The sequence below is a fragment of the Lithobates pipiens genome, unplaced genomic scaffold (assembly GCF_037356315.1).
Source record: "Lithobates pipiens isolate NorthernLeopardFrog02 unplaced genomic scaffold, aLitPip1_a1.2 Scaffold_8, whole genome shotgun sequence".
Taxonomy (NCBI): domain Eukaryota; kingdom Metazoa; phylum Chordata; class Amphibia; order Anura; family Ranidae; genus Lithobates; species Lithobates pipiens.
Window position 1 is genome coordinate 657,126,156 of NW_027507903.1, and position 20,004 is coordinate 657,146,159.

Consider the following 20,004-nt stretch of genomic DNA (forward strand, 5'->3'; position numbering starts at 1 on the left):
TACACTGATGGGCACTGATAGGTGGTACTGAAGCTGGTACTAATGAGGAGGCACTGAGAGGCGGATCTGATGGGCACTGATGGGCACTTATAGGTGGTACTGAAACTGGCACAGAAGAGGAGTCACTGATAGGTGGCACTGATGGACACTGATAGGCTACACTGATGGGCACTGATAGGTGGTACTGAAGCTGGTACTAATGAGGAGGCACTGATAGACGGCACTGAGAGGTGGAACTGAAGCCAGTACTAATGAGGAGGCACTGATAGGTGGCACTGATGGGCACTGATATGCTACACTGATGGGCACTGATAGGTCGTATTGAAGCCGGTCCTAATGAGGCACTGATAGCACTGATGGGCACTGATAGGCTACACTGATGGGCACTGATAGGCAATGATAGGTGGTGCTGAAGCTTGTACTAATGAGGCGGCACTGATGAGAGGCCACTGATGGGCACTGATAGGTGGTACTGAAGCTGGTACTAATGAGGAGGCACTGCTAAGCGGCACTGATGAGAAAGCACTGATGGGCACTGATAGGCTACACTGATGGGCACTGATAGGCAGTGATGGGGCTGCACTTATAATCAGGGCACTGATTATCAGTGTAAATGTCTCCTGTCACACTTGCTGGTTACTGGCTCTCCTCTCCTCACATTGTGACAGCACACAAGGAAAGGGAATGCTGGCAGCAGATGACACCCGCAGAGGGATGGGAGCAGGAGGTCACAAGGATGGATTTCAGAGATTCATGCTGGGACTTGTAGTCCCTCAATTTTGGGGATGTGACCCCCCAAAATTGAAGGACTACAAGTCCCAGTATGAACCCCTCAGAGCTGAGGATGTATCACACTCTGCCCTCCCCAACTAGTGAATAACTCCAGGTCCCACTGTGCCAGCATGAACCCCTCAGAGCTGAAGAGGTGACCCCCCCAGCCCTCAAACTAGTGAAAGACTACAGGTCACAACATGAACTGAGCGTGAGATATAAGGAGTCACATCCTTAGATCTTAGGAGTTCGTGCTGGGACATGTAGTCCTCACTTTTTTTAACAACTCTATTTCCTCCTGTTCTCTTCCTTTCTCCATTGGGGTCCCCCAAGGTTCTGTTCTTGGACCTCTCCTTTTCTCAATCTACACCACCTCTCTGGGTTAGTTGATTGTCTCCTATGGCTGTCAATATCATCTGTATGCTGATGACATCCAAATCTAGCTCTCCACCCCCCAGCTCTCTTCCATCTGTCTCCTCACTCATCACCAACTTACCAACAGACATATCAGCCTGGATGTCACATCGCTTCCTCAAACTCAACCTATCTAAAACCGAGCTCATGATATTTCCTCCCCCACACGCCACCTCCCCTGATTTCTCTGTCAAAATCAACGGCTCAACTATCAACCCCCCCCCCCCCCCCCCACGCCAAGGCCCTAGGGCAGTGATGGCGAAACTTGGCACCCCAGATGTTTTGGAACTACATTTCCCATGATGCTCATGTACTCTGCAGTGTAGTTGAGCATCATGGGAAATGTAGTTCCAAAACATCTGGGGTGCCAAGGTTCCCCATCACTGCCCTAGGGTGTAATCCTGGACTCTGAACTATCCTTTTGGCCCCACATCCAATTGCTATCCAAAGCTTACCACCTAAACCACCGCAACATCTCTAAGACACGCCCCTTCCTAACCAATGTCACCACAAAGCTTTTAATCCGCTCCCCGGTCATCTCTCGCCTCGAAGACTGCAACTCCCTCCTCATTGGCTTACCACTCAGTCTATCATGAATGCTGCTGCCAGACTCATCCACCTTACAAACCGCACAGTGTCTGCTACCCCTCTCTGCCAATCCCCTCCACTGGCTGCCACTCAACCAACAAATTCAATTCAAGATACTAACAATGACTTACAAGGCCACCCACAACCTGGCCCCCAGCTACATCACTAACCTGGTCTCAAAACACCAACCAAATTGTTCTCTTCACTCCTCACAAGACCTCCTGATCTCTATCTCCCTTGTCACCTCATACCATGCTCAACTCCAGGACTTCTCCATAGCCTCTCCCATCCCATGGCATACTCTACCCCAATCTGTCCGACTTTCTCCTACTTCGTCCACTTTCAGACGATCCCTGAAAACTCATCTTTTCAGAGAAGCCTATCCGGCCCCCACCTAACAACTGTACATTTATTTTCTCCATCAGCACAAGTTGTAAAGAGCTGCGTAAACTGTCGGTGCTATATAAACCCTGTATAATAATAATACATGACATTATGAAGGAAAGCAGGGAAGCCAAGATTAGAATGTGAGTCTAGTGGAGAATAGCAGAGGATGCCAGCATGGGTGTCTGCAGGTAGGGGCAAGGGGGGGCAAGTGCCCCCCCCCCCCCCTGGAATCAGTGATTGGATCAGGAGTGATTACTCCATCACCTCTCTCTCTCTCACCCCTCTGTCTTTTTCACCCCCTCTGTCTCTTTCTGTCACCCCCCTCTCTCTCTCTCTGTCACCCCCCACATGTATGCAGTTTCTGACAGTCTCTTGTGCCATGTCTGCAGTCTCTTGAGCCATGTATGCAGTTTCTGTCAGTCTCTTGGGCTATGCATGCAGTCTCTGGTCATCTCTTGTGCCATGTCCGCAGTCTGTTACAGTCTCTTGAGCCATGTATGCAGTCACTGACAGTCTCTTGGGCCATGTATGCCAACTCTGACAGTCTCTTGGGCCATGTTCGCAGTCTGACAGTCTCTTGGGCCATGTCCGCAGTCTCTGACAGTCTCTTGGGCCATGTCCGCAGTCTCTGACATTCTCTTGGGCCATGTCCGCAGTCTCTGACATTCTCTTGGGCCATGTCTGCAGTCTCTGACCATCACCTGTACCACGTCTGCAGTCTATGACGGTGATAATGTGATAATGACATTGCCGAAAAGGGTCAGAGCATGGGTGACCTTAAAGCGGGATTCCGCTCTTTTTTTTTTTTTTTCTTACCTGTGTTACAGGTGGGCAACTGCTACCTTCGCTTAGCATCCACGTCCGGCGTTTTTTTGACCCCCGGCGCGACGATTCTTTTCCTCGGGATGACTTTTAAAAAAGTGCTCTGGCATTTTCCATTTTAAGTGTGGGCGTCTGAAGCCCACAGGCATTTACTTCCTGTATATCGATGACGCTCGGCTCCCAGCATGCTCCGCTCCATCTCGCACATGCTCAGTGTGCAATGGTGGTAATGGCAGATACAGCTGCCTGCCCACTTTAAAAATGGCAAATTCGGACACACCCTCGTCACGTGACCGGCATCCTAACGAAATCTCACGAGATTTCGCAATTTCATTGTCCCCCCATGGATTCCTGGGAAATTTCCCAGGGACCATTGCGAGGACGATAACCACGCCTACTCCCACGGGAGGACAACCAGGAAGTCAGCAGAAACATCTGAAATAAAAGGTAAGTAAAGAATATTTTTTTTTTTCAGGGTTCATTTAGGTAAGTATTCTATCTTGTGATTTTAATAATATGAAGTTTAATTTTTAGGTACCAAACCGCTTTAAAATGATGCCCCTCCCTGAAAAAAGTTCTGCGGACGCCCATGGATGCCAGTGATCAGATTATCCTTGTAAAGGTGTATCTTGGGCCCTCAATGGAGAATAGACCCTGTTATGGGCAGGACTGGGAATACCCTGCCACTGGACACCAAATTATTTTTAATAAGGTGGCAGTTTTAAGGGAAGAAGGTGACCAGGAGCACTGTAAAAATGCTGAATTTGTAATTTTGTGTTAATTTTCAATATGTTTGTTTCATGTGTCTACTACTTTTTCCATGACCTTCCTTTTCTTCTGTTTTCTTAGCTCTCTTCAACGTTATCCCTGTGGGTCTTCGGGTGGTGGCCATCCAGAGCTCGGCCTGTGGCCAGTACATCGCCATGAACTCTGAGGGTTGCCTCTATGGATCGGTGAGCATCTTCTGAGTGTGAAGCCCGTGATGAATTTCCACGCCCTTCATATTCTCATGGGAACCAAGATCTCAGGGCCTTCAAGCTTTCTTGAGATACTGCTTAGGGATTCCCAAGATGCTTGTGAGTAGAGTGAATCGTGGTGTGACGGCAGCAGAAATCACACAGAGGCTGAGTTACATGAACTGTATATTGCAGAAAGTTCCCACCAGGTACAACTAGGACGGGCGTTAGAACACAGCCGTCCAGAGCCACTTACAGAACATATAGCAGCGGTACTTTGGCTTGAAATTATGCTGATGGCTTCGGCAATGAGGACCAGGAATGCGGCCTGGCCAGATCTAACCCAATTAAGAGGCTTCCTACAGTGGAGAATAACGTGGTCCTTGCACTGTCCCTACTCCTCCGGAACCACTCCCCAATGCTACATGCTGCCCCTAACTGACGGGGAACCCTACACTAACCACTCACAGAATTCATGATAAATCAGGGAGCCAGCGTCTTAAATAAGCCACTGTCCCCACCCAAGAGGGCCACAGAGGTCACGCAGGGCATCAGCATCCAATGGGACGGCTGCTTTCCTGATGACTGCAGGAAGTCATAGAGGAACTACGTTCCTCGCAACTTTCTTCCCCTTCTGTATTTTCGGTCAAACCTAGCATCACCTACAGAGGGGAGTCCAAACTGCACCTGCCTACAGGCTGTTATTAATGAGCAATGCCTTAAAATTGTCTTCTGCAATCTAACAGCAACACCCTAAAGCAGGGGTCTCAAACTGGTGGCCCTCCAGCTGTTGTGAAACTACAAGTCCCATCATGCCTCTGCCTGTTGGAGTAATGCTTGTAACTGTCAGCCTTGCAATGCCTCATGCGACTTGTAGTTTTGCAACAGCTGGAGGGCCGCAAGTTTGAGACTCCTGTACTAAAGAGTAGACTCGGAAGCTCCAGGAAGCCAGAGTCAATCCATCTCATGGACAGAAAAGGAAGCAGGCACCATGGGTCTGGGGTACAAAGGGTCTGATTCAAGCAGCTACTTTCTTTTTGTGCTTAGCGCAGGTTGGAACACATACGCTAAACACTTATTGGGTACTGCAAAGAAAGACAGAACTTCTTCAGTAGGACCCATCAAACACGTATCCTACAATTTTCTTAAACCATTCTATTTTCCCATAATGAATGCTATGAGTCACCAGAGAGCCTGCCTCATTTCCTACTGTTCTACATGGCATTGATATCTCAGATTTATATAGTGGAGACTCCAGTAGCGAGCGCTCCCAATCAGAATATTCAGTTCTTCCCAACTTCTTTGGCCATTGCGTGCTTAATAATAATAGTTTCACCCTTCCCCAGTCCAGTCCCATAGGATGGCCTTCTAGAAGAGGCAAAGACACAAACTACTGTGTGGAGATATCACCATTGTGGGAGGGGCAGAGACATAAACTACTGCAGGGAAATTTCCCCATTGTGGGAGGGGCAGAGACACAAACTACTGCAGGGAAATCTCCCCATTGTGGGAGGGGCAGAGACACAAACTACTGCAGGGAAATTTCCCCATTGTGGAAGGGGCAGAGACACAAACTACTGCAGGGAAATCTCCCCATTGTGGGAGGGGCAGAGACACAAACTACTGCAGGGAAATTTCCCCATTGTGGAAGGGGCAGAGACACAAACTACTGCAGGGAAATCTCCCCATTGTGGGAGGGGCAGAGACACAAACTACTGCAGGGAAATTTCCCCATTGTGGGAGTGGCAGAGACACAAACTACTGCAGGGAAATCTCCCCATTGTGGGAGGGGCAGACACACACTACTGTGTGGAGATATCACCATTGTGGGAGTGGCAGAGACACACACTACTGCAGGGAAACCTCCCCATTGTGGGAGGGGCAGAGACACAAACTAATGTGTGGAGATATCCCCATTGTGGGAGGGGCAAAGACACAAACTACCGGAGGGAAATCTCCCCATTGTGGGAGTGGCAGAGACATAAAAAACTACTGGAGGGAAATCTCACCATTGTGGGAGTGGCAGAGACATAAAAAACTACTGGAGGGAAATCTCCCCATTGTGAGAGGAGCAGAGACACAAACTACTGCAGGGAAATTTCCCCACTGTGGGAGGGGCAGAGACACAAACTACTGGAGGGAAATCTCACCATTGTGGGAGTGGCAAAGACACAAACTACTGGAGGGAAATCTCACCATTGTGGGAGTGGCAGAGACACAAACTACTGGAGGGAAATCTCACCATTGTGGGAGTGGCAGAGACACAAACTACTGGAGGGAAATCTCACCATTGTGGGAGTGGCAGAGACACAAACTACTGGAGGGAAATCTCACCATTGTGGGAGTGGCAGAGACATAAAAAAATACTGGAGGGAAATCTCACCATTGTGGGAGGAGCAGAGACACAAACTACTGGAGGGAAATCTCACCATTGTGGGAGTGGCAAAGACACAAACTACTGGAGGGAAATCTCACCATTGTGGGAGTGGCAGAGACACAAACTACTGGAGGGAAATCTCACCATTGTGGGAGTGGCAGAGACACAAACTACTGGAGGGAAATCTCACCATTGTGGGAGTGGCAGAGACATAAAAAAATACTGGAGGGAAATCTCACCATTGTGGGAGGAGCAGAGACACAAACTACTGGAGGGAAATCTCACCATTGTGGGAAGGGCAGAGACACAAACTACTGGAGGGAAATCTCCCACCTGTGGGAGGGGCAGAGGCCCAAACTACTGGAGGGAAATCTCACCATTGTGGGAGGGGCAGAGACACAAACTACTGCAGGGAAATTTCCCCATTGTGGGAGGGGCAGAGACACAAACTACTGCAGGGAAATCTCCCCATTGTGGGAGTGGCAGACACACACTACTGTGTGGAGATATCACCATTGTGGGAGTGGCAGAGACACACACTACTGCAGGGAAACCTCCCCATTGTGGGAGGGGCAGAGACACAAACTAATGTGTGGAGATATCCCCATTGTGGGAGGGGCAAAGACACAAACTACCGGAGGGAAATCTCCCCATTGTGGGAGTGGCAGAGACATAAAAAACTACTGGAGGGAAATCTCACCATTGTGGGAGTGGCAGAGACATAAAAAACTACTGGAGGGAAATCTCCCCATTGTGAGAGGAGCAGAGACACAAACTACTGCAGGGAAATTTCCCCACTGTGGGAGGGGCAGAGACACAAACTACTGGAGGGAAATCTCACCATTGTGGGAGTGGCAAAGACACAAACTACTGGAGGGAAATCTCACCATTGTGGGAGTGGCAGAGACACAAACTACTGGAGGGAAATCTCACCATTGTGGGAGTGGCAGAGACACAAACTACTGGAGGGAAATCTCACCATTGTGGGAGTGGCAGAGACATAAAAAAATACTGGAGGGAAATCTCACCATTGTGGGAGGAGCAGAGACACAAACTACTGGAGGGAAATCTCACCATTGTGGGAGTGGCAAAGACACAAACTACTGGAGGGAAATCTCACCATTGTGGGAGTGGCAGAGACACAAACTACTGGAGGGAAATCTCACCATTGTGGGAGTGGCAGAGACACAAACTACTGGAGGGAAATCTCACCATTGTGGGAGTGGCAGAGACATAAAAAAATACTGGAGGGAAATCTCACCATTGTGGGAGGAGCAGAGACACAAACTACTGGAGGGAAATCTCACCATTGTGGGAAGGGCAGAGACACAAACTACTGGAGGGAAATCTCCCACCTGTGGGAGGGGCAGAGGCCCAAACTACTGGAGGGAAATCTCACCATTGTGGGAGGGGCAGAGACACAAACTACTGCAGGGAAATTTCCCCATTGTGGGAGGGGCAGAGACACAAACTACTGCAGGGAAATCTCCCCATTGTGGGAGTGGCAGACACACACTACTGTGTGGAGATATCACCATTGTGGGAGTGGCAGAGACACACACTACTGCAGGGAAACCTCCCCATTGTGGGAGGGGCAGAGACACAAACTAATGTGTGGAGATATCCCCATTGTGGGAGGGGCAAAGACACAAACTACCGGAGGGAAATCTCCCCATTGTGGGAGTGGCAGAGACATAAAAAACTACTGGAGGGAAATCTCACCATTGTGGGAGTGGCAGAGACATAAAAAACTACTGGAGGGAAATCTCACCATTGTGGGAGTGGCAGAGACATAAAAAACTACTGGAGGGAAATCTCACCATTGTGGGAGTGGCAGAGACATAAAAAACTACTGGAGGGAAATCTCCCCATTGTGAGAGGAGCAGAGACACAAACTACTGGAGGGAAATTTCCCCACTGTGGGAGGGGCAGAGACACAAACTACTGGAGGGAAATCTCACCATTGTGGGAGTGGCAGAGACACAAACTACTGGAGGGAAATCTCACCATTGTGGGAGTGGCAGAGACACAAACTACTGGAGGGAAATCTCACCATTGTGGGAGTGGCAGAGACATAAAAAAATACTGGAAGGAAATCTCACCATTGTGGGAGGAGCAGAGACACAAACTACTGGAGGGAAATCTCACCATTGTGGGAGGGGCAGAGACACAAACTACTGGAGGGAAATCTCCCACCTGTGGGAGGGGCAGAGGCCCAAACTACTGGAGGGAAATCTCACCATTGTGGGAGGGGCAGAGGCCCAAACTACTGGAGGGAAATCTCACCATTGTGGGAGGGGCAAAGACACAAGCTACCAGAGGGAAATCTCCCCATTGTGGGAGTGGCAGAGACATAAAAAACTACTGGAGGGAAATCTCCCCATTGTGGGAGGGGCAGAGGCACAGACTACTGCAGGAAATATCACCATTGTGGGCGGGGCAGAGACACAAATTAAAAATAACATAACCTAAACCTAACAATTTTTTTTACTAACTTGAAGTTTAGCTTTAATGTAAAACATATAATACTGACGTAGAATGCTTACTCTCTGGAAATACACAAACTATCTCCTAACATCTGACCACAAATGATCTTTCTTCCTCCCCCATTCTTTCCTGCAGCTTCATTTTACAGCCGAGTGTCGCTTCAAAGAGAGTGTCTTCGACAATTACTTTGTCACCTACTCGTCCACGCTTTACCGCCAGCGCAGCTCTGGTCGCGGATGGTACTTGGGCCTGAGGAAAGATGGACGAGCCATGGAGGGCAACCGGGTGAAGCGGCACAGACCAGCTGCCCACTTCCTGCCCAAACTCAGTGAGGGTAAGAAATGGATGCTATACGGGGGGGGGGGGGGGGGTGGAGAAATGGTTAAGATGGAACTTCTGCTCAAAGTTTTTTTCTTGTAACCTTTTCTCTTCCCTTCTATCTCTGTTTATATGGTTCTGCTCTTTCTCCTCCACTTATCTTTCTTCAATACCCTTTCCATTTTTTTTTACTTTCTCTTTATAATTCTCCCCTTCCCTTACTTCCTTTATCTTTATATCCCTTCTTTTGTCTTACTTTCTCTTTATTTTCCTTCCCTTACTTTTCGATTTTATTACTCCCCTTCCCTTATTCTCTTCATCTTCCTATTCTCCTTCCCTTACTTTCTTTCTCTTTGTTTTCCTTCCCTTCCTTATTTCCTTACTCTTAATATTTCCCCTTCCTTTATCTTTATATTTCTCCCTTTCCCTTAAGTGCTTTATTTTTATTTCCCTTCCCTTACTTTTACTTTGTATTCCTTCCCTTCCTTTGCTTTCTTTCTTTTTTGTTTTCTTTTCCTTCCTTACTTCCTTTCTCATAATATTCCCTTCCTTCCCTTATTTTTTTTTCTCTTTGTATCCCTCAACTTCCCTTACTTCCTTTCTCTTTATTTTCATTATCTTTATCCTCCTCCCATTACTTTCTCATTTTATTTCTCCTCTTCCCTTATCTTCCTTTTTTTTATTTCTCCTCTTCCCTTATCTCCCTTTTTTTTTTATTTCTCCTCTTCCCTTATTTCCTTTATCTTCATATTCTTCCCCCTTCTCTTACTTTATTTCTATTTGTTTTCCTTCCCTTCCTTAAATATTTTTTCTTTATATTTCACCTTCCCTTATTTTCTTTATCTTTATATTTTTCTACCTTCCCTCACTTACTTTATTTGCATTTCTCTCACCTTACTTTTCCTTTTGTATTCCTTCTCTTCCCTTACTTTCTTTCTTTTTGTTTTCTTCCCCTTCCTTTACCATAATATTCCCAACCTTCCTTTATTTTTTTTTATTTTTTTTTACCTGCCCTTCCCTTATTTCTTCCTCTTTGTTTTCATTTCCTTCCTTACTTCCCTTCTTTTATATTCCTCCCCTTCCCTTATTCTCCTTCTCTTTTTACCCCCCCCCCCCTTCCCTTATTCACCTTCAATTTGTATTCCTCCACTCCCCTTACTTCCTTTCTCTATATATTCTTCCCTTACTTACTTCCTTTTACCTCTCTTTGGTTTCCTTCCCCTACCTTTTCCTATATAATCATCTCTCCTTCTTACTTTCTACCTCTTTGTTTCCCTTCCCTTCCACCTCTTCTCTTTTTACTCCCCGCCCCCCCCCCCCCCCCCCCTTTACTTACTTTCCTTTTATTTCCTTCCCTTATTTTGTCTTTATGTTCCTCTTCCCCTTCCCTTATTTTTCTTATTCTTTAATTTTTCTCCTTCCCTTGCGTCCTTTCTTTTCATATTCATCCCCTTTCTTTTAACTTCCCTTTTCTTTAAATGACTCTCCTTCCCTTACTTCCCTTTTCAATGTTACCCCTTCCCTTTATTTTTTATTTATTCATATTCTTCCCTTCCCTTACTTTCTCTTTTTATTTTCCTTCCCTTACTATTCTTTTATATTCGCCCCCCTCTCTTACTTATTTCCTCTGTTTTCATTCTCTTCATTGCTTCCTTTTTCTGTCTATTCCCCTCTTCCCTTACTTACTTTCTCTTTATTTACTTTTTGTTTTCCTTCCCTTCCTAACTTCCCTTCTTATTACATTTTTAACCTTCCCTTATTTTTTTCCGGGGCTCTTTCGTTCTTTCTTTTCTCTTTATTTTATCACCTTCTGTTCATTCCTCTCTCTTTATATTCCTTCTTTTCCTTATTTAATTTGTATCCTTTCCTTCCTGCCATTTCACTTCCTTCCCTTACCCTTGTTTCATTTTCCTTTCTTTACTTACTTTCTCTTTATTCCCTTCCCTTGTTTTGTCTTTATGGTACTTCTCTCCCCTCCCTTCCCTTATTTCCTTTTTTCTTAAATTTTCCTCTTCCCTCGTGTCCTTTTTTTTCACATTCCTTCCCTTCGCTTAACTTTCTTTTTCTTTATATTCTCTCCTTCTCTTACTATCCTTTTTTTATTTCTCCCCTTCCGTTTTTTTCCTTTATGTTTATATTACTCCCCTTCCCTTATTCCTTTTCAATTTATATTATTCAACTTCCCTTACTTACTCTCTCTTTATAATCTTCCCTTCCCTTACTTACTTCCCTTTCTTTTAAACCCTTTATCTTTCTATTCTCTTCTTCCCTTACTTTCTATTTATTTAATTTCTTTTTTATTTTCCTTCCCTTCCTTGCTTCCCTTCTTATTGTATTCTTAACCTTCTATTATTTTACTTTTATCCTATGGATCTTTATATTCCTCCACTTCCCTTATTCCCCTTCAATTTTTATTCCTTAATTTTACTTCCTTTCTATTATATTCTTCCCTTCCCTTCCCTTTCCTCACTTTCTCTTTATTTTCCTTCCCTTACTTTTTCTATATATCCCTCTCCTTCACTTACTTCCCCTATGTTTTCTCTTCATTCCTTACTTCCCTTCTCTTTTATATTTCTCCTCTTCCCTTGCTTCTTATTCCTATCTTCCCTGACTTACATTCTCTATAATTACTTTTATCTTGTTTTCCTTCCCTTCCTTGCTTCCCTCCTTATTATATTCTTTTAATCTTCTCTTATTTTTATTTGGCTCTTTATATTCCTTACCTTCTCTTTCTTTTCTCTTTATGTCATCACCTTCTGTTTCTACCTCTCTCTGATTATATTACTACTTTTCCTTATTTCAATTTGTATCCTTTCCTTCCTGCCATTTCACTTCCTTCCCCTACCCTCTTTTTCCTTTCTTTACCTTCTTTTCCTTTCCTCCCTTCTTGTTCCTTCCTTTCTATTCCCTTTGTCTTTCTCCCCTTCCCTTTTTCCTTTCCCTCCTTTCTTTTTCTTTCCATTTTCCTATCTTTCTTTTCTGTCTCCTTTCTTTCCCTTCTTCTACTTCCCCTTCCTCTTTTTTCTCTTCCTCTTTTTCCCCTTCCCCTTCTTTCCCCTTCCCCTTCCTATTTTTCCCCTTCTTTCCCTTCCCCTTCTTTCCCTTCCCCTTCTTTCCCTTCCCTTTCTTTCCCTTCCCCTTCTTTCTCTTCCACTTCTGTCCCTTTCCCCTTCTTTCTCTTCCACTTCTGTCCTTTTCCCCTTATTTCCCTTTCTTTTCTTTCCCATCTCCTTCTTTCCCTTTCTCCTCTTTCCCTTCCCCTTCTTTGCCTTTTCCCTTTGTTCCCTTCCCTTCTTTCCTTCCCCTTCTTTTTCTTCCCCTTCTTTTCCTTCCCTTTATTTTCCTTCCCCATCATTCCCTCCTACTCTTGTCCCTTCCCCTTCTTTACCTTCCCCTTCTTCCCTTCCCCTTCTTCCCTTTCCTCTTGTTTCCCTTCCTCCACTTCTCCCTCCCCTTCTTTTCCTTCCCCTTCTTTCCCTTCCCCTTCTCCTTCTTTCCCTTCCCCTTCTCTCCTTTCCCTTCTTTGCCTAACCCTTCTCTCCTTCCCCTTTTTTTCCTTGCCCTTCTCTCCTTTCCCCTTCTTTCCCTTCCCCTTCTTTCCCTTCCCCTTCTCCCCTTCCCCTTCTTTCCCTTCCCCTTCTCTCCTTTCCCCTTCTTTCCCTTCCCCTTCTCTCCTTTCCTCTTCTTTCCCTTCCTCCTCTTCTCCTTTCCTCTTTCGGATTCTCTCTCCGATCTCCTCGCCTTTCAGTCGCTCTCTATAAAGAGCCATCTCTTCATGATGTCATCACAATGTCGCCAAAGAGACGTCTGAGCGCGAAGCCCAGCACGCGGGTCCGGGGTGCGCGATGAAGGACAAGGAACCGGACAGAGCCGGACAGGAATATTCCGGGACTAACAGCAATATAAATATGGGGTGGGGATGGGGGAGGGGCTCATTTATCTCTATAATATAACTATGGGAATTTATACAAAACAAACTTTAATATCAGGAAGGGGAAACATGCTGCATCTTCAACTGCAATAATATCCTAATACCTCCCGGACCGGTACAAAGAGCTGACACTTTATTCCTTCCAGGCTGATACACAAAGCTGACACTTCATACCACCTAGGCTAGTACACAGAGCTCACACTTCATATCTCCTGGGTTGGTATAAGGGCTTACATCCCATACCTACTGGGCTGGTACACAGAGCTAATACCTCATATTTCCCAGGCTGGTACACAGAGCTGACACTTCACATATCCCAGACTGGTACACAGAGCTGACACTTCATACCCTCCAGACTGGTACACAGAGCTGGGATTTCATACCCTCCAGGCTGGTAAATAGAGCTGACACTTCACATCTCCCAGACTGGTACACAGAGCTGACACTTCACATCTCCCAGACTGGTACACAGAGCTGACACTTCACATCTCCCAGACTGGTACACAGAGCTGACACTTCACATCTCCCAGACTGGTACACAGAGCTGACACTTCACATCTCCCAGACTGGTACATAGAGTTGACACTTCATTCCTCCAGGCTGGTACACAGAGCTGACACTTCATACATCCCAGGCTGGTACACAGAGCTGACACTTCATTCCTCCAGGCTGGTACACAGAACTGACACTTCATTCCTCCAGGCTGGTACACAGAGCTGACATTTCATACCTCCCAGACTGGTACACAAGCTGACACTTCATTCCTCCAGACTGGTACACAGAGCTGACACTTCATACCCTCCAGACTGGTACACAGAGCTGACACTTCATACCTTCCAGACTGGTACACAAAGCTGACACTTCACATCTCCCAGACTGGTACACAGAGCTGACACTTCATACCTTACAGACTGGTACACAGAGCTGACACTTCACATCTCCCAGACTGGTACACAGAGCTGACACATCATATCTCCATGTTGGTACACAGAGCTGACACTTCATACCTCCCAGACTGGTACACAGAGCTGACACTTCATACCTCCCAGACTGGTACACAGAGCTGACACTTCATACCTCCCAGACTGGTGCACAGAGCTGACACTTCATACCCTCCAGACTAGTACACAGAGTAGACACTTCATACCTCCCAGACTGGTACACAGAGCTGACACTTCATACCTCCCAGACTGGTACACAGAGCTGACACTTCAAATCTCCAGACTGGTACACAGAGCTGACACTTCATACCTCCCAGACTGGTACACAGAGCTGACACTTCATACCCTCCAGACTAGTACACAGAGTAGACACTTCATACCTCCCAGACTGGTGCACAGAGCTGACACTTCATACCCTCCAGACTAGTACACAGAGTAGACACTTCATACCTCCCAGACTGGTACACAGAGCTGACACTTCACATCTCCATGTTGGTACACAGAGTTGACACTTCATACCTCCCAGACTGGTACACAGAGCTGACAATTCATACCTCCCAGACTGGTGCACAGAGCTGACACTTCATACCTCCCAGGCTGGCACACAGAGCTGACACTTCATACCGTCCAGACTGGTACACAGAGCTGACACTTCAAATCTCCAGACTGGTACACAGAGCTGACACTTCATACCTCCCAGACTGGTACACAGAGCTGACACTTCATATCTCCCAGACTGGTAGACAGAGCTGACACTTCATACCTCCCAGACTGGTACACAGAGCTGACACGTCATGCCTCACGGACTGGAGAACTCTGCATCTCAGGAAGCCTCAAACTCTGTCTTGCTGCATTCGCCATTTGTCGGCTATAATGTATATCTGCATCTCCTCCGCATATACCGGGGCTGAGCGGCTTGTATACGAATCTGCTGTGTAGGTCTATGTGTATATCTGCTATGTTATCCTATGAATGAGAACATATATAATATATTCTGTATATCACCGTGCATCCAGTTTAATAAATGCAAATTAATCTGCCAATTTTATTAATCTTGTGTCAGTGTTATTTACTGTAGGGTTGAAGTCAGAGCTCTGTGCAGGACACTCGAGTTCTTCCACATAAACCTGGTCAGACTCTATATCTTTATGGAGGTGGCTCCACTCTTATGGGTTAGCTTCCCACAACATTTTGGAGTGTGCCTGTGGGATTTGTGTAATTCCAGCCAAAATAACATTTGTGAGATCAGGTACTGGGTGATATTGGGTGAAAAGACCCAGCTCACCGTCAGCGTTCCTATTCATTATGAAAGTGTTGAGTAGGGTTGAGGTCAGGGTTCTGTGAAGGACACTCGAGTTCCTCCACACCAATCTGGTCACACCATATATTTATGGAGCTGGCCTTGTACACAGGGGCCCAGTCATGGTGGAGCACAAAAGGGTCTTCACCAAACTGTTACCACAAGGTTGGAAGAGCGCAGTTGTCTAAGCCCTTGTACACATGGTCGGAGATTCCGGCGGAATGAGTCCTATCGGACCGTTTAGTCGGATAATCCGACTGTGTGTGGTCTCCATCGGACTATTTCCGTCTGAGTATCCGACGGACCAAGTTTTTCAACTTGTCCGTAAAATTTTCCGACAAAATGCTCCGATCGGACATACTCCGATCATGTGTAGCCTACTCCGACGAACAAAGTGCCACGCATGCTCAGATCAAATTCCTAGACCAAAGCTATTGGCTACTAGCCTGAACGTAGTCCCGTCGTAATGAAATAACGCCATCACGTTATGTACAATCGGATTTTCCGACAACTTTGTCCGACCCTGTGTATGCAACAGTTTCGGACAAAATCCGTCGGACAAAATCCAACGGACTTAGTTGTCAGAATGTCCGACCGTGTGTACAAGGGCTAAAACATCTTTGTATGGCATAGTATTATCGGCACCTTTCACTGGATACATCTGTAGTCCATCATTTTGTTTTGGAATGGGATGTCCATCAAGCTAAAACAGGTATAATGGTTGGGCGTCCACAAGTCTGGACAAGAACAGATGTTGTCCTTGTATGTACTACTGTCCTTGCACAAATAAAACCCTCAAAATAGAAGGAGCAAAAAAAAAAAAAACATCCTCTACATAGGATAGTTAGTATTTGATTTCTAAAAGATCCTCTTTGGCTCCCATTAGTGTTTGATCCAGAAAAAATGGGTTAAAAAAAGTGCCATAAGAAAATGAACAAAAGCACCGCTGAAGGTACTCTTTCCAGCAGAAAAAGTCAGATGGGAGCTTTTCATCGGACATTCCATCCGTGTGTATGACTTTTTCTGCCGGCATTTCCAACAGACTTAGCCCTTGTACACACGGTCGGAGATTCCGACAACCAAATCCGTCAGATTTTGTCCGTCGGATCTTGTCCAAAACTGTTGTATACACACGGACGGACAAAGTTGTCGAAAAATCAGATCTTTCAGAACGTGATGACGTAATTTCGTTACGATGGGACTACGTTCAGGCTAGTAGCCAATAGCTTTGATGTAGGAATTTGATCTGAGCATGCGTGGCACTTTGTCCGATCAAAATTCTCTACACATGATCGGAGTATGTCCTATCGGACCAGTTTGTTGGAAGATATTTCCAGCAAGTTTGAAAATTTGGTCCGACGGATATTCCGACGGAAACAGTCCGATGCATACCACACACAGTCGGATTATCCGACAACACGGTCCGATAGGACACATTCCGACGGATTCTCCGACTGTGTGTACAAGGGCTTAGAGATAGAACATGTTCTAAATCGTGGCTCTTCAAACTACGGCCCTCCAGTTGTTCAGAAACTACAATTCCCATCATGCCTGGTCATATCTGTGAATGTCAGAGTTTTACAATGCCTCATGGGATGCGTAGTTCCGCAACAGCTGGAGGGCCGTAGTTTGAGGATCCCTGTTCTAAATTTTTCCATCGGAAATGCCAACAGAGCTTAGTCCGTTGGCAAGTCTGGTCGTGTGTACGCGGCATCAGGCTAGGTTCACAAGGAGGCAGTCTGCACTGCTTACCTGAAAAGCAAGCCTACGTGGTAGAGCAGGGGCCTCTAGGCATTGGGGAGGTGATACCGGTGCCTCCTGAATGCCAGTATTGATATTAAATTTTTTTTTGGCAGGTGGCAATTATGCATGGAACTAAGGCTTGCATGAGAAGGAACACAGGGTAAGCTGGGCAAGTCAGGGTTAAAATCTTTAGGTCAGTTAACTTGGCTTTATGGCTTTTGGGCAGCCAGCGTGGGGGGAGGGACTGCAAGGGTAGTATTGGGGATGTAAGCCGGACATCTGGGGGAGGACACAAAGAGGAGAAACATTTCCGCCCGCCTGCCCTACATTGGTTGGTCCTATGTCTGTTTTGTTTTTGTTTTCTGCAGGTGAAGTACGGTTGGGGTTGTTAGGTGTGACCTCAACAAGTCACCTATTTGTCAGGTTATGTTACCGTTTCCCAATTGTTAGTTAGAGTTCTTATCTAAGCAAAGAGACACGGAGGTATTCAGTATTTCTGCTCAGAAGTCCGTCGTAACTCTGACTCTCTCTGACTGACTCTGAGCTCTTTATTACTTCTCTTTTATAGACAGAAAAGGGCAGACATCAGCAATGTAAAAAAACAACATTTTGCAAAGAAAAGACAATTCTCCGGGTGTTATCAGCTGATAAGACAATCTTCTGGGCGTAGACTGCTTTTTAGGGCTGATGCGGCCTCTTCTTGATGAGTACGTGACAATAGATGACGAGTCCTTATTTTACTGAGAAGTATAGAGAAAGACATGTATTTAGTAAGACATATTGTCAACCATTTTGTTTAGACATACCTTAATCCTTACAGGGTCTTTGGAGGCATTTTAAAACAGCCTGCTGTGATTATATTATTAGGGACCCATCTAAATTATGGAGTCTCATGTGGAATGGCAGTTATGGTAATTATACAATGGTGGTATCTGCAGAATGTGGTTCGTCCCCGAGCCGGTGCAATGTGGCTGGGACCGTGGAAGTAGTTACGCAGATACGAAAGGGGATAATTTAATTCCTGGTGCCTCCAAGGATCGGCAACCTTAAATTTTATGTTTTTTTTGTTGTATTTGGTTACATAAATTGTTATTGTTTTAATAAAAGGGGTCCGGAACGGGCAATTTCCTCCAACCTTTGTGTTATGGTATTTTTGGTAATTTTAGTTGGGGTAAAAAGTATGGTGGTGCAGCATTTAGTAATACAAAAGGGTTATGATGACATCTGGGGTACCTTTGTCACGTAACCACAAGCCAAGTGTCTGCAACGCAATCCTGTTGACTTCAATGGCTGGGTCTGGCAGGATCTGCTGCCCATAATATTAAATTTGCCATGGTAGCAGCATCCGTACGGCCCCTTCCAGCTTTTTAAGCTTTTTTTTATTTAAGACAGAAAGACCGGTCCACAAGGACCTCAATAACAGAAATAATGCTTAAAAAGTGTTACATTCAAAGATACTTCTATACAGGTGAGATTCCCGCCCACACGGAATGTTAAAAAGGTTTCGGTTTGTGGGATACTATGCGGGTGTACATTCTATTTGGGACCTTAGCGGTTCCGTCTGTTAGATGTGATTTGGTGTGTCCGGGAAATGGAAGTGTTGAGTTTCACTAGTAGTGATGGCCGAACGGTTCGCCCGGCGGTCGTTTCGCGGCGAATTTCCGACATTCGCGGTCCGCACGTTCGAACGCCTTTTTCCGTCGTTCGCCGCGGCGGACTTACGTGTTTAATGTATACAAGAACTTTAACCTTTGGTGACACGTTTATCATGTGATACAGGACAGCCAATTGAGACATGACAGCACATGGACACTTGTACATTCCCCCTAACCTATAAATACACCCGATCCGGTGGCCATTTTACATTCTTTCTTCTGTTACGATAGGGACAGGTTCCTGTGTGGAGTAGGGAGAGATAAACCACTAGCTATTTGGTACACAAAAGTTCTTTTCAGGACTGGTATAGGTGTTAGGTGTTGATAGGTTTGCTGTGCTGCTGATTCTTGCAGCAGCCTGAGTGTCTTTTGTTAGTTTAGAGAAAGGGAAAGGACGGTGTATGCTACAGGGACAGCCAGATTAGTCTTTCATCATCATCATCATCATCATCATCATTAGCTGTTACTATCAAGGTCCACAAAAGAGCTGTTCCAGTAACCACTAATCGTTCTCTTTTTTTGCCAATTTGTATAGGGACAGGAAGGAAGCAGTGTTGTCAGGCAGTGAGGGTAATTTTAAAGACTTGCTGTTATTATTAGTTCCACAAAGGTTCTTTTCAGGACTGGTATCAGTGGTACAGTAATAGGCTTGTACATGTATAATATTCTTTCTTCCAAATATAGAAAGGATATTATACTTGACTGCTGCCCTTCTGCTGCAGTCTGCTAAACATTCACAACTCACTTGTTCCACAAAAGTTCTTATAAGGACTGGTAACTTGGTATAGGGTGCTACGGTACATAGGCTTGAGTGCGGTACAGTCTGCTGTTCTGTAAGGACCGCTATCGGTCCACAATAGATAGGGTTGACGTGCACCACTGCTGACCGCTGCCCTATACTGCAGCAGTCCTTCAGCGGTATAGGGACTGACGTACAGTCTGCTAATCACTAACACACAACCTGCTTGTTCCACAAAAGTTCTTATAAGGACTGGTAACTTGGTATAGGGTGCTACGGTACATAGGCTTGAGTGCGGTACAGTCTGCTGTTCTGTAAGGACCGCTATCGGTCCACAATAGATAGGGTTGACGTGCACCACTGCTGACCGCTGCCCTATACTGCAGCAGTCCTTCAGCGGTATAGGGACTGACGTACAGTCTGCTAATCACTAACACACAACCTGCTTGTTCCACAAAAGTTCTTATAAGGACTGGTAACTTGGTATAGGGTGCTACGGTACATAGGCTTGAGTGCGGTACAGTCTGCTGTTCTGTAAGGACCGCTATCGGTCCACAATAGATAGGGTTGACGTG

At 45.8% G+C, this 20,004-nt stretch overlaps 1 protein-coding gene across 1 annotated transcript in view; it reads left to right on the plus strand.

Moving 5' to 3' along the window:
- LOC143961746 (fibroblast growth factor 11-like) overlaps window positions 1-15,044 on the plus strand; it is a 61,941-nt gene extending 46,897 nt beyond the window's left edge. Inside the window, exons 3-5 of the mRNA XM_077471086.1 lie at window positions 3,832-3,935; window positions 8,938-9,136; window positions 12,869-15,044. Coding sequence (XP_077327212.1) covers window positions 3,832-3,935; window positions 8,938-9,136; window positions 12,869-12,969 — 404 coding nt within the window. The 3' untranslated portion in view covers window positions 12,970-15,044. The remainder of the gene's footprint in view (window positions 1-3,831; window positions 3,936-8,937; window positions 9,137-12,868) is intronic.
- Window positions 15,045-20,004: the final 4,960 nt, after the last annotated feature.